A 13865-nucleotide genomic window follows, 5' to 3' on the forward strand; every position below is an offset into this window, starting at 1 on the left:
GAGAGTGAAGTTCTCTGTCAGGTAACAAATGATTTTATCAGGAAAAGGAGATAATTTTATGAAAAAAATACAGTTTAGGAGAGATGGAAAGTGCATGGATCTCTTTGATAGATCTGGTACCCTTCATCTTTTTCAATATACTTGGAAATGTCAGGTTGCAACAGGGCAGCCTGACCAAATTCCTGGTGGATGCAGCAGCCTCGACCAGCACACTGCATCACTGGGGTATGTGTCTGCAGGAGCTGCTGGAGATCCCTCAGTTTCCACCACTGACTGTGCAGCACTGAACCCTGAACAGAGAAGGCAAGTGAATGAAAGCCAGCTTTTTAGAAGTTCAACCATAAAACTGGAGGTTAGTACTTAAGAAAGTATTTGTATATTGTGTTCAGGGCAGGGAAGGAGAGGAAATTAAAAAAAAAAAAAAGTCAAAAAGGCATTTTAGAAATACCAGAATATTTATTTTAAAGATTTCCTAAATGAATCATTTTACCTTGCATTTTGAACTGGGTTTTTGTGGTTTAGAAAAGGGTATAATGTTAAAAACTAGTTAAACAGAAAGGCTGAGTAACCCAAACACAAGCGAAATATTTCATTTCAGTTAGAACTTAATATTTGAGGTTAACCCAGAATATTTTCCAGCTTCTGCTTGGCTTTTTTGCCAGCCTCCTCCTCCTCCCTCTCCCCCTACTTCATTGTCCAAGTCATTTTTTTCCCCAGATATTTTGACTCAGCCACATGACCCAAGCAGTCATTATTCACTCCACATCAGTGATCTCCTCATTTCCAGCTGTCCTTTCCACTGGCCCATACTCCCAGAAATGCCACTTACTGCGGACATCGTGTCTCCACCCTCAGTCCATCCATCCAGCCCCACTAGAGATGGGGCTTGTTTCTTTGGCACATCCCTCTCATCCCAACCCATGACATTAGAAATCCTTATCAAAGAAGTCATCAAAGAGAGAAACTCTCTCCGTCTTGGTTCTCACAAGAGTAGGTTTGCGGTAAATCTTCTTCTCTTCCCTATCCCACTCCTCAGAGCCCGTGCTGGAGGTGTCCCAGAACAGATCCTTTGTCCGTGACTCCTTGCAGAACCACAGGTCAACCTTCCTGCTCTTGCCTGGAGAAAGTTCAGCCCCATCATGCTGCCTGGAGAGTCCTCCACCCCACGTGTTTCCTTGGGGAGAGGGGGGAAAAAAAAAAAAAAGAAAAAAAAAATCATAATTTTGTGAAGCTACATGCCCAGTCCCCTAGAGTTTAGCTGGAAATGGCTATGGGCAGCTGGAGGCATGTAAAGAAGATCAGGGCTGGGCAGGGCCAGGTATAATGTATTCAGGATTATATTTGGTGAAATTATATAGTCAGGCAAGATGCAGTATGGTTTTATGCCTGAGCAGAAGAGAGCTGGGGTGAAGAAACATGAGGTTATAGGAGCAGCCAAATCTGTTCCCCTTTCTCCTGGTGAAAGCTCACCAGCAGACAAGTTTTTCACTGATGTAAGCATTTTTACGCTCGCTGATACATCTCCAGCCTGTGCTGAAGGTTGTCACGTGCAAGCAAAGCAGAAAAGGGCTCGTGCCTCGGGGATGTCAGTACAAAGTGATGGCTTAGATCCGCTTCTAATTCCTGTTTGTTGGAGACAGTAAGGTCACCTTGTGTGTCCTGGCATCTTCAAACCCCCCACTTGCTCCCCCAGCCTGTATCAATGGGTGCCCCAAAGCTCAGATCAGAGCCATGGCCAAATCCAAAACACTTGCAGGTCAGCCCTCCAAATTTATGCTACATCTATTCCTGCCGCTCTCCCATCCTTGAGGCATGTTGGGGAATGAAAAGCCCCTGATCAGCGTTGGCTGGCGTCGCTGGCACGCAGACTGTGCCGTGCTCCCTCCTGCGCTACGGCGTGGGCTGCAGCAGGGAGACCTGCCCGAGAGAGGCTGAGATCTATCGCCGTCAAATGAATTTCACCTGATGTGTTTTCACATCAGACGTTGAAAGTAACGCGGAGCCATGGCTGGAAATTGTCTAACCGGGAACACCTCACCTTAATTACACATCACCCAGAGGGATGCAAATCTGTGATGGAAATTGCCTGGCTCTAGGCAGTGGGAAGTGGTTTCCATATAAAACTAATTCTAAAAAGTGAGTAACCTCAGTGACTATAACATTTACCCCATAGTCATTTAAGGATGGGCAGGAGTCCAGGGGCTACACCATGCATATGAATACAACATTGTGGTGGACTATGCAATGATGAAGCTGGGAGTAAATTTCTGGCATCTGTTGCTCAAGCAGCTCCTTCTCCATCTCTTTCCTGGGCCTCCCCAGCAAGGAGTATTGCTGTTATCCTTCATAGAATCATAAAATGTTTTGGGTTGGAAGGGAGCTCAAAGTCCATCTAGTTCCAACCCCCTGCCATGGGCAGGGACGCCCTCCACTAGACCAGGTCCTTCAAGCTGTTCAGCAGTGTGTCCTGCTGAGACCAGTTCCAGCTTCCCAACATGCCCAAGGCTGCTCTGCCAAAAAAGACTCACTGCAGGGTTCAGCACCCCAAAATGTACATGGGTACCCTCCTTCAGTCCTTCATGCATGTCAAAGGGTAGAGACAAGGCTGACTTTCTCCCAAAAACCAGCCTTACAAGGTCCCTGAAAATAACCAGCGATCTCAAATCATCTAGGTTTCCCTTTTGCTGCAAGGGAACATCACACTTTCCTTTCCAGAGCAGAAAAAATTGAGATGTAACCAACTTGGTGCAGTAGAAGAGCCCTTCTGAAGCCCACCCTACTTGACCCCAGCTGAAGATTTGACCTGGTTGTTTGCATCGCATGCCCTGGTATATTTTGCTGGGGAACCACACAGTTGCATACTCACCAATGAGGAAGAGACCAGCTCTGTGCCTGCACGGGGCAATCTCTGAGTTAGTGTGGGGCTGGGGCTTGGCTTCGGCTCCCCACCTGAGGATGGATGCATGTTGCGGTAGAGACTCTACCAGAGTAACTCATGTCTCGTGCTTGAAGGAAAGCTGTCAGGGCAGGTTTTAATTAGCGACTGCCAATTGAGAACCTGCTCCTGCAGGGGCCTGGCCCTGAGGACTTTGCTTTTATGCTGCTATGGCTATTCCATGGCTCTTAATTCACATCTACTGAGGTCTGTTTGGACGCTATCAGAGAAGCAGCCCAGAGACCAGCAACCTGCTCTGAGGCATCCTAACGCTTTGCCTTAGGACCACATCCCCCCGGTCTTTTGAACTTGCAATGTGTCACGGCAGGAGATAGAGCAGTGGAAGCAGCTTCCATAGGAAAACTTCTCTGATGACATTTAAGAGGCTGGAGAGTTTTACATCTCCTTGGAAAATTATTCTACTTACCGTGGTCGTCTCCATGAAAATGCTGATTGTGCTCAGCAGGGACGAGATCTTGGCTTTCGGCGCTGTCGCCTCTCTGGAGAGTGTCAAGGACTTTCTTCGGGCTGAATTCCTTGATTTTTTGTTTATTGATTTTTGCCTCCCTGTGGAGATTTCGCTTCAGCTCTGCCTGGGTTTGCAAACTAGTTGTCAACACAAGCAGCAGAGGAGCAAACATGTTTTAACAGCTCGATGTGGCGTATCATTAGGGAGCTGGGGCTGAAAATAATTACGCAGCCAAGTAGTTTAACCAGGGCAAATGGTATTTGCCAAACTAAGTACGTGACAGAACACGACCCAGACAGAGATTTTCTTTGGTTTCTGTGTGGGCCACAGCCAGATGAGGGCAAAACATTGCAAAAATCAGAATTAATTAGTGATCATGGGGACCCTGGGGATGCTCCCCACCTCGCCTCTGCCTAAACCACGAGGAAAGCTTCATTTCCTCTTCCCAGCAACAAGCTTTAAGCCTTTTGGTCCATGGGAGAGACACCAGGCATGGGCAGACCCCTGTCTGAGAGGGGAAGCCCCAGCCTTTCCCCAAATCCATCTCAGCATTACCTCTCTGCGCCTGCGGGTCAAATCCAGCATCTGCAGCTTGTGCAAGTGCTGCCGCCTGCCAGGGAGGTGTCTCAGGCTTTGCCCTGTCTTCTCCAGAGCCTACGAGGTGTTTAAAAACATAAATAAATACACCTGTATTTTCTGAAAGAGAAAGGAACAGCCACCAGCTCGCAAACCCACACCCGGCCCCTTGGGCACTCCCTGGATAAAGGCAGCGAGCGTCTCCCTGCGTAGCCAACTTGCAGAAAGTTAGCAGAGATTTCTACTGCGCTTGCAGTTTATCTCACAGCTCTGGGGCACAACGGAAAAAAAAATCTTAATTAAAACAATGTATACATGCTTCTGCCCCCCCCCCCCCCCCCCCCCCGTGTTACTGCTTTGAGTCAGCTGTCCAAGATAATCTCACGATCCAAAGGGAGAAACCACTTTTGCACGTGTGAGGTTGCAGGGGGTATTTACAGCACACAGTACTTGCAGCCTTCTTCCTGCCGACTGCAAGCGATGGGTGTTCAAGTTGCTCGGCCATTTTTAAAAAGTGGTCCTCAAACCTTTAGCCTCAAAAATATTTAAGGTCCTGGCTCAGCAGATCTGCTTTCTCCAGGGAATTGTCATGTTGGAAATTCAGAAACTTTTCCCTTATTTTGTATCCCTTCACTCAAGTACTGGTGTTTCAGCCAGTTCCTGGGCTCAGCCCAAGTGTAAAACACCAGTTTCTGCTCCTCAGGGTGCCCAAACTGTGAGAGCCTGCAGCTAGCAATGACCCATGCACAGAGCTCAACCCATGCCCTTACCTTCATTTTTGGAGTTGCAGCCACCTCTTGCTGACTCCAGGGCTTTGTAGGAGTAATTGCTTGTGGAGGGCCAGCAGGTTCAAGCCTCTATAAGTACAATATTTATAATCATAGACTCACAGAATGGTTTGGGTTGGCGGGGACCTCAAAGCCCATCTAGTTCCCACCCCCCTGCCATGGGCAGGGACACTCTCCACTAGCCCAGGTTGCCCAAAGCCCCATCCAACCTGGCCTTGAACATTGCCAGGGAGCCAGGGGCAGCCACAGCTTCTCTGGGCAACCTGTGCCAGGGCCTCAGCACCCTCACAGGGAAGAATTTCTTCCCAATATCTAAACTAAATCTCCCCTCCTTCACTCCCCCTTGTCCTGTCACTCCCTGCCCTTGTCACCAGTCCCTCTCCAGCTTTCTTGTAGCCCCTTCAGGGACTGGAAGGAGCTCTAAGGTCTCCCCAGAGCCTTCTCTTCTCCAGGCTGAACAACCCCAACTCTCTCAGCCTGTCTTCATAGCAGAGGTGCTCCAGCCCTCTGATCATCTTCATGGCCTCCTCTGGACTTGCTCCAACAGGTCCATGTCCTTCTCATCCTGGGGACCCTAGAGCTGGATGCAGTAGGATGCTCCCTTCTAGGATGGGGGCTCAGTCCAGCTTCCATAAAAGGGGAGGATCATCAAGAACCTCATCAGCAAGGCCTGACTTTATGTGGGACATCATTAACTTCTTAAATATGAACTGGAGTGTCCTCTAAATGGTGACATGTCTCTGACTGTCTGCACTGAACTGCTGCCAAAGCCTGAGCTGTGACTTTGAAACATCCTGTAAGTCTACGCAGTAATGCAGGAGAAAAAAGTCAGCAGCATCATGTAAAGGAGACATCCTCCGTCAGCCCCGAACGCCAAGTTCGCATGTCTTTCAGCATCAAAAAAACACACAAAACTGAATATGAAGCTTAAAAAATGGCACTAGATGGCAGCATGTGACACCACAAACTGCGGTCCGGGCTGTGCATCACTCCTAGATGCCACCAAGGCAGTCAGCACCGGGTGGCTGAAGGCAAATTACCTCCCGCATCTATCGGCTCATCTCACCGTGCCCAGCACTTTCAGGATTTCGGCTAAAGTTGTGTTGCAGGCTAGAAAATTGACTCTTTTCTTTTGTCTCTGTGAACCTCGTGGGATTTTTCTCTGGAAATACTCCCTGACAAAAAAAATCCTCTAAAAGTCCTTGAGAAGGCCACGTCATCCCGCTCCGTTATCTTTGAAAATATACCCACAGGGAAAAAGGCTTTTGCTGGTGCTGTTTACACTCCCTAACAGCAATGGAGGAAGCACAGGGCAGGATTAACAGTGTCTTTCTCCTGCAATGTGTGTTATCAGTGTTTTAATAATACATAAATACAGCCATAATGGAAATAAGATCAATGACTAAAAATTACATGCTGGTAGGAGATTTTTAAATGAGGCTGCAATTCCACGTGACAGTTCGCCGGGCGCAGCTGGTGTCACTCCAGATGCTGCTGCCTCATCCTCCTACCAAATCCAGGGACATATTATTCAACAGTTGGTGGCCACCTGTGCTCTCTGAAGCCCCTGGTCTTGACCAGAGCCGCAGCCTGGGTTTCAACTGCCCCTGTCTGGTGGCTCCTCTGTTCTTTATTTTATTAAAAAGACCTTAATCACAGCAAGGAAGGCTTGAGCAAAGCAGCCCTGCTTCAGCAGGTTTGCTGTTGTGGGACACGTGCAGAGGGTTTGTCACTGAATTTTGTGAAAGTGGAGATGCTCTGGAGGAAGAGCTGAGGAGTCTCAAAGCAGCACAGGGAGGTGAGATGTTCACCCAAGGATTTTAATTGCAAGGGGTTATATAGGTGGCTGGGATGGAAGATGACCAGTGGTAGCTGGTCCAGGCTACACCCAGTGCTGGGGTGACCCCACACCTACAGGAGTGCTACAGAGGAGCACAAATACATCTCTTTCATGGGTTAAACAGCCAAGAAGTCCATTTGCCTCTGTTTGTTCCCAACCACCGACTGTTGAGGACTCTCTCCAGCCACCTAATTAGGCAGCTGATGTGCCTCATGCAGCTGGGCTCTCCTAGAAGGGTCTCAGCAGCAGGTACAGCATTGGTCCTTAATTGCTAATTAAAAGTCCTGCCTAAATGAGAGCATGGGGAGAAAGAAGGTGTTTTCAATAGTCACGTACTTCCTTGAGCTGCCTATCTTGCTGTGCTCCTTGGATGGGTCTGCTGAAGTTGCCCCCTTTTCCTGTCTGATTTTATTCCTCTGAACTCTGTTTGTTCTCAGTTTTGGAGCCCCCAGACTTGGGCCAAGCAGCAGAGAAGAAACACAGCTGAGATCCTCAGGCCAGGGCTCTGAAGGACAAAGATCTGAGGAGCAAACTGGGGGAGCTGCAGCTCTGGGGCATCCAGAGCAGGGCTGAGCCTGGTGTTCCCCAGTATCCCTCCCTGACCCTCTGTAGGGAAGGAGGGAGAGCTCAGTCTTGGCCAAGCACTGACAGCTTTGCATCTTACATAGCGATCAGGTAAGAGATGGGGAGTTGGAAGGTATTGCTGGCTGGTTTGGGAGGGTGTGGAGCAGCAGTGAAATGTAGGTGGAGCACAGAAAGCAGTGTGCTTCTCTGGGTTTGGGTTTTAAATAACCTGATTCATGGCAAGAATTGTACAGCCCTGGTAATGCAGCTCTGGCTTAGCCTTGTGAGCATGCGATGGCCTGAGCCTCACCCAGGTTTTGTGTTGTATAAAAGCATCAGTGCATAAAAATATCAGCACAGAAAATGCATGTGGAGGGCTTCTTGTCTTTTTTTTTTTTTTTTAAATTTAAATGAAATAGCATCTCTAAGCCTTGTGTAGCATGGTATACTAGCAGTGTTTCCTTGCCTTCTTTGCAGCAAATTATATGGATATAAACATATTTTTTTAGCTTTAGTTACGTTGTTTTAACTCTTGCGTGGGGAAAAACCAGATTGCCAGGTCAGGCAGAGTCATGGGTTTCAGGGCTTGGAGGGGAAGGGATCTGGGAAGTGTAGGAAGGGGAAAGGAAGGTCACGGAGGAGTGAAAAGGGTGTTTTGTGTTTTGTTTGGGGAGGATTTGTTTTAATATCTAGATATGCAGATGCGTGTGTGTGCACTTGCATAGACAGTACTATTGAGAGAAGGTGAAGGTATGTGCAGGTACCCGGCATGCATAGCAATTATTAAACTTAAAATAATTGCTCTGTACTTTCACTGGCCCCTATTGCAAAGCACTTCTGTCCACTTTACCTGTCTCTCTGCCCCCAAGGCTGATGCCAGACCTCGATGGGACATTTGGCCTGAAAATCCAAAACCAGCCCCACATGATGCAAGTTGGGGGCTCTGTCTTGGCCACGTTAGCCCGATGCGGGCACTAAGATTTGGCTGCAGGTCGCCGGACACCACAAAGGAAAGTGGGTCATTGCTGGAGAAGTGGCCTGATGGCCAGTGCTGGGATGTATGTCCTCATTGGGTATCTCCATAGCACCTGAGGGTTGTCCAGTGAGCCACGACCCACAGAGTCAGGCAGGAGGGCAAAGACAAGGCCTCACTGCATTGGCCCCACTTTGGCCCTTCTTAGAAGGTCAAGTCCTCTCCCCTGTGCTAATGAACCAAAAATAACCTCTGTGGTCAACATACCCCCTCTGCAACAGATATCAAACTTGGGCTGGTGATAAAGCTCATCTGGGGATGATCATCTAGAGACAAGACCTCCTACTAGCATTGCTCTAGAATATTTGTTCCCCCACACCATGGTGCTATGACATGTGCCCACATCTCCAAGAAAGCCCATGTCAATGGATCAATCGGAGAAAGTCATAAGGAGATTTTCAAACTCGCCTTACTTGAGGTCTTCGAGGTGGGTGCTGTTTAATGATGCTGGTTTCTCCCTTTTCTGGCATGGTGTTGAAAGAAAGGGGCCCTTAAGGATTACAGAAGAAATGGATGAAGTTACTTTTGGGTGAGCATCAACTGCTAGGCTGTACTTGGCAACAGTTTTCTGCCCTATTTTTTGGTTGGCATGTCCCACTAAACTCTCTCTCAGGGTAGCCCAGTAACACATGGTATGAATTATTCTGTTAGCTGCAGAACTGACGTGTGGATGTATCTGTGCCTGCAGTTTCTAACAAACATCTGCTATGTACCTCTCCTACCTCCCTCTGCAACCTTTCATGCATCCTATATGTGACAATAACCGCCCTCCATGTCTCCTGTGGCCTCCCCAGACTTTTAAAATGGGGAATGGGTAGCAGTTTGGATCTCTTCTTGCTGCTAAGTCCGTGAGATTTTACTACTGTTGTTTTTTGGTGGAACTGAGAAACATCTCAGATGTTTTTACTGACCACAACAGAGCTGGACTGCAGTCAGCCAGTGGGTTCAGAAATCAGTGGGTTATGGACAGGCAAGCGGTACAATCACAGACCCTCGTTGTGTTTGGAAATCAGCCCGAAATAACCTGCTATGCACCAGTGATGACCTGTTAGTTAGTAAAGCAGAGCTTTTGCTGAGGCCTGAACGTGATCTGGGCTCGGGTGCGTTCTGCACTGATGCTCTTGGGTGGACACTGCTGCTTTTTTTTTTTTTTTTTTTTTCCTTGCACAAAGAAGTACTTGCATGTGGAGTATTTCTTTGTGTTAAAAGAGTTTCTCTATCCCACATTTTGTCCCAAAAAACCGTCTTGGTGCATTCAGATGTCATTTTATATGTGGAGTTGAGCAAGGTGTTGCTGAGTAGTTCCTGTTTCCACACGGTGGGAGCCCCAAGGTGGTCACAGGGGAGGAGGGTCGGGGATAAAGGGCAGGAATTATAGTTGATACCAAATTTAATAGTTATATTAAAAAGAAAAATAATAATTTGGAGGTCACTTTATGGTGGACTTCATTGTTCCCTTTAAATGAGCCCCGTGGAAGATTGCCAAGGCAGGGCTCTTGGAGAAGGGAGATAGAAGGCGATGGAGGGTGTTGGGGTATGGGAGGAGATGGTGAGTCCATTGGATAAATGATTGCTGGGCTCTGCTGAGCACCAGCAATGATTAACCTCTGAGCAAAGCTGCGGCTGCTCTGTGCGTGCGGGAATGGGTCCCTGAAGTGAAAATTTCCAGCGCAGGCGGCTCCTTCGGAGACAGACTTCATCTGCTGGGGAACAGGCGCTGAAGCAGCAGCTTGTACTAGCAAAAGGAGGGTGTTAAGTTATTGCCTCTCAAGCTGCAGGACAAATTAGTGCATAAGGAATTTCTAAGGGGGAAGTAAAATGTAAGGAGGTGTCTCACAGTGCTGGGAACGTGGGACGCAACACAGGCAAGGGGCTGGGGCTTGGGAGAAGCTTGTTCTGGTGAGGGGTGTGGGAAGTTATTTCTTATCCTGTACAGACCCAGAATTGGGAGCCAAGTGCTCACTGTGCCTAAACCTGCTCGGGCCTGGGGCAGGGATGGTCCCTGGCACACCCCCATGATGCCAGCAAGGAGGGACCGTCGTCCCACCGACAGCCACCGCCGAGGCAGTGCAGGGCCTGAGCTGAAGTAATTCTCATGACTTTTATTTTTTTTTTACCCTTGCACTTTAGTAGCAGCAGATCCTCCCCACTGGAGGAAGCGAGATTTAACGCAAGTCAAGATGAACCCTCATAAACTAAACAAAACCTGTTCTCTTGGAGGCTTTGCTTATTTAGACAGCAGCTCAAGCTAATACGTCGCTCGAGTGCTCTTGAGCATACTCTTTTTATTTCTGAAAATGAAAAGTAATTGAAAATGACATTTATTGAGGGGTTTTTTAAGAGTTTTTATAAAAGTACACATCTTACAAGCATTTGTTAAATGCCCAGTGATAATGATTTTCCATAACAGGAATATTTGGTTGTTCTTGCTGTCATGAAGTACTTGAAACCCCATATTGTACAGCCAGACCTGATCTGTATTCATGCCAGGCCCTCTGGCTCTGGGAACGTCATTGCTATCATGCCAGAGGTTTATTTGCTTTCACCATTTCCTGATGCCTCTCGGTGGAAGATCCTGGAGGAAACATCCAGCCGCCAGCATAGCAATGGTGGTTAAAGCTGCTCAGTGTGTGTCAGAAACTCATTTTCGGAAATGGAAAAGAGGGGAGGAGGGTGCCAGGGCTGCAGATCCTCCTTCCTTCTCAAAGCACGTTTGCGTTCGTGGAGGTTTCTCCCCACGCTCACCTAACGTGGCTGCAGGAAGCCAACCGTCACCATCCAGCTCGTCGCACAGGGCTGCGCATCCACTTTCAGATGCGTGCAAACTTTCCTCGCCTCCGGGAAGGGTTTGGGTATGGATGGAGCTTAAACCCTGCTGTGAAAGGCTGCGGGAGAGGCTGCACGGTGCCACTTGCAGAAAACCACTCACAACTACACTATTTGCCTTCCTCTGCCTTGTGGCTTATGAAGTGAGTCCTGTGCGAGACACGGCTATAATTTATTTTAATGCTGAATTTTACTTGCTGAGCAGATTGCCCAGAATCTAATTTTAATTAAGCTAATGATATCAATATGCCCAGTGGTGGCAGGTGACCAGAACAGGTGTATAACTGGGAGTTACGGGGCTGCTGTACAAGGGCTTGCTCGGACACAGGCTGCTGTCGCTGCATCCCAGGTCGATGCCGGGGAGTGGGGTCATTCCTGGGGGACAACTGATGGGAGCAAGGAGCCTGGGATCAGGGCTCTGTTGACTGAGATGCTTTCCAAACAGGTTGGAAGAGGGGGTGGGGGGAGAAGGGAGGTGGGGAAAAAAGTTTTCCCAAAGTGTCCTGGAAACAGCAAAAAGCTGCTGATGCAGAACGGCGTGTGCACAGACCTACAACCACCCCGCACTGCAGCAAGCAAACCCCCGGCTGATGCCCCCTGGGTCCCTGCCCTGCGCTTCGCAATAATTTGTTGATGACCCCCCTTACCTGCAGAGGCTCTCCCGTACCAGGTTTCCCGCAGAGGTGGAAGTTGCAGGTGAAACGTGGGTTTTCCCCACTCCGCTGTGGCCGGTGGGTGCAGGCTGAGCGCTCCTGGCACGCTGGGGAGTCGATACGGGGTTGTGAGGGCGGGCAGGTCCTCCCCGGCACTCATTGGTGCCACCTTGGTCACCTTGGGGTGTGCCTTGGAAGAGCTCAGGCCCATTTTTTGGAGCAGCGGCTTTGAAAGGAGAAGGAAAACACCTCACGCACCGTCCTCCCGGAATGCAGAAGGACTCAGGGAGTTCCCTGCCAGCCACCGAGGCTGGGGCTGGCTCCCACGGACATGCCCTCATGTCCTTTCCTGCTCGGTTAAACATTGACCTGGCCATTCCACTGCAGGATGAGAGGTGGTTGCTGCTGACACAGAAGTGGAAAGCAGTTTGGGGACCCAGCGCCAAAGCCCTGGGGAAACTTTGGTTTTTTTACCTACAAGTGATTTTTTTTTTTCAACCAGGGCACCACCTCAGCTGGCCATTACCTGACCTGGAGGTACTTCTACAAGCAGCTCTTCTGCTAAATCTTTAATTTTTAGAAGGAAATTCAATCGTCAGAGCACCAAAAGGGTTAAAGCATCTCCCACCCTGTGTGGGAGAAGCAGCCTGGGGACAGGGGCTGGCTCTTGCTCCTGCTGGTTGGTGGCACTGATGGGGAAAAAATGCAGCTTTAGCATAAAACCACCTGAAAACATCAGCCAAAGTGAGTATATTCTGCAGTTTTGGAGGGGCTGCAGGATTTGGGCCAAACGCAGGATTGGTGCATAAGGGAGAGATCTGCACTTCTCCATCTGGTCCCCAGGCAGATAGGGGGTTCAGAGGGCACAGCATCCTCAGAGCTGTAGGGATCCATTCATTTCCAAGGCGGAGTGGTTGGAAAACATGGAAGGAGGATTATTTATGCAACAAGATTAATATTGCAGGGTGGGTTTTGTGGCAGGAGTTGTGGGAGGAGGTCAGAGCACCTGTGGGCTCTGCTGCAAAACACATGGAAACCAGCAAACACCAAGAGTGGGAGGGAGAGCCCAAAATGGTGTTGGAGCTGGGGTTTATTTAGCAGAAGCTCATCCCACTGGGATTCCTGGAGCAATACTGTATTGGTTTGGACTGACTGGGGACTCTCTTGGCTTTTCTCTTGGGAGAGGAGAGCTGGGAGGAGGGTCATGCAGGGAAATAAGGATCATGGCAGAGCCAAGCGTCCAGCACTCATGGCCAGTAGACTGCTGGATGAACCACTTGAATCCCACTTGATGGAAATGGGGAGGTGTGAGCTGCAAAATGCCACCGGCCGGGGTGGCATCTCCCAGAAGAAATTATTCATCCCTGGAGCACCCCAGCGAGTTCATGTTTTCAGCTGCAAAGCACCAACATGACTTGTGAGTTTGCTTCACAACAGGTCACACAGGGTATGAGGGAGCAGAGTAGCTTAATCTGGGTTTTTTTTTTTTGTTTCCTTTTTCTTTTCAAATGAACATATAAAATCAACACCCTGCTTCCCTCCTGAGTTTCTCAATGCTTAATGTCTATTTTTCCATTTTTTTTCCGCCTTCCCCTGCTGAGAACAGGTAATTCCTGTTAAGCAGCTTGGGAAGGCTGTGAATTAAATGCAATGATGGATGTATCAGAGCGGTGGATGTTAAAGCTACCACCCGTTGTGCTGTATCTGGGTGTTTCACCTAGGTGTGATGCTGTGGTCCTGGCCCTGCTGAAGTCCTCACAGGGCCCCACTGCTCCCCATGCCACCAAACCCCTCTCTTGGCCAGATTTCTTTCCAAGCCATATGGGTTTTCCCACCTGTGGTACAGTGATTTAGGGAAAGAGATTGCAAAGGGACACGTAGCTGAGGTTGATAATGCTCCAAGTGCTTCATCTCTGGGTGAGGAGATGCTCCTCTTTGCATTTAAAGGTGATGCAGTATCCTTCTGGCTGGTCCATGAGCACCAGGTCCCACGTCCCCTGCTGCGGTACAGCTCTGTGCTACGTGTGCCCGAGGATGTTAGCCTGACAGCACTGCTCAGCACCTTGATGATGCATCAGTTAAGGACCGGTATCTCCCAGCAAATCTCTAGAATCTCAGCATCTGTGTCCTTCAGAGCTGCAGGAGCTGCGCTTTGATCTTCTCATGCCTTTACTTTGTAAA

General features: G+C 48.9%; 1 protein-coding gene across 1 annotated transcript; it reads right to left on the minus strand.

Moving 5' to 3' along the window:
* Positions 1-433: 433 nt before the first annotated feature.
* On the minus strand, positions 434-11973 carry CCDC198 (coiled-coil domain containing 198). Its single transcript, XM_010313191.2, has 6 exons — positions 11679-11973; positions 8619-8695; positions 4751-4837; positions 3960-4058; positions 3363-3528; positions 434-1174 (listed from the first exon to the last, which is right to left on the minus strand). The coding sequence occupies exons 1-6, from the start codon at positions 11893-11895 to the stop codon at positions 927-929; spliced, it is 894 nt and encodes a 297-aa protein (XP_010311493.2). The 5' UTR covers positions 11896-11973; the 3' UTR covers positions 434-926.
* Between the last annotated feature and the right edge of the window lie 1892 nt (positions 11974-13865).

This window comes from Balearica regulorum, chromosome 5 (assembly GCF_011004875.1).
Source record: "Balearica regulorum gibbericeps isolate bBalReg1 chromosome 5, bBalReg1.pri, whole genome shotgun sequence".
NCBI classification, from domain to species: domain Eukaryota; kingdom Metazoa; phylum Chordata; class Aves; order Gruiformes; family Gruidae; genus Balearica; species Balearica regulorum.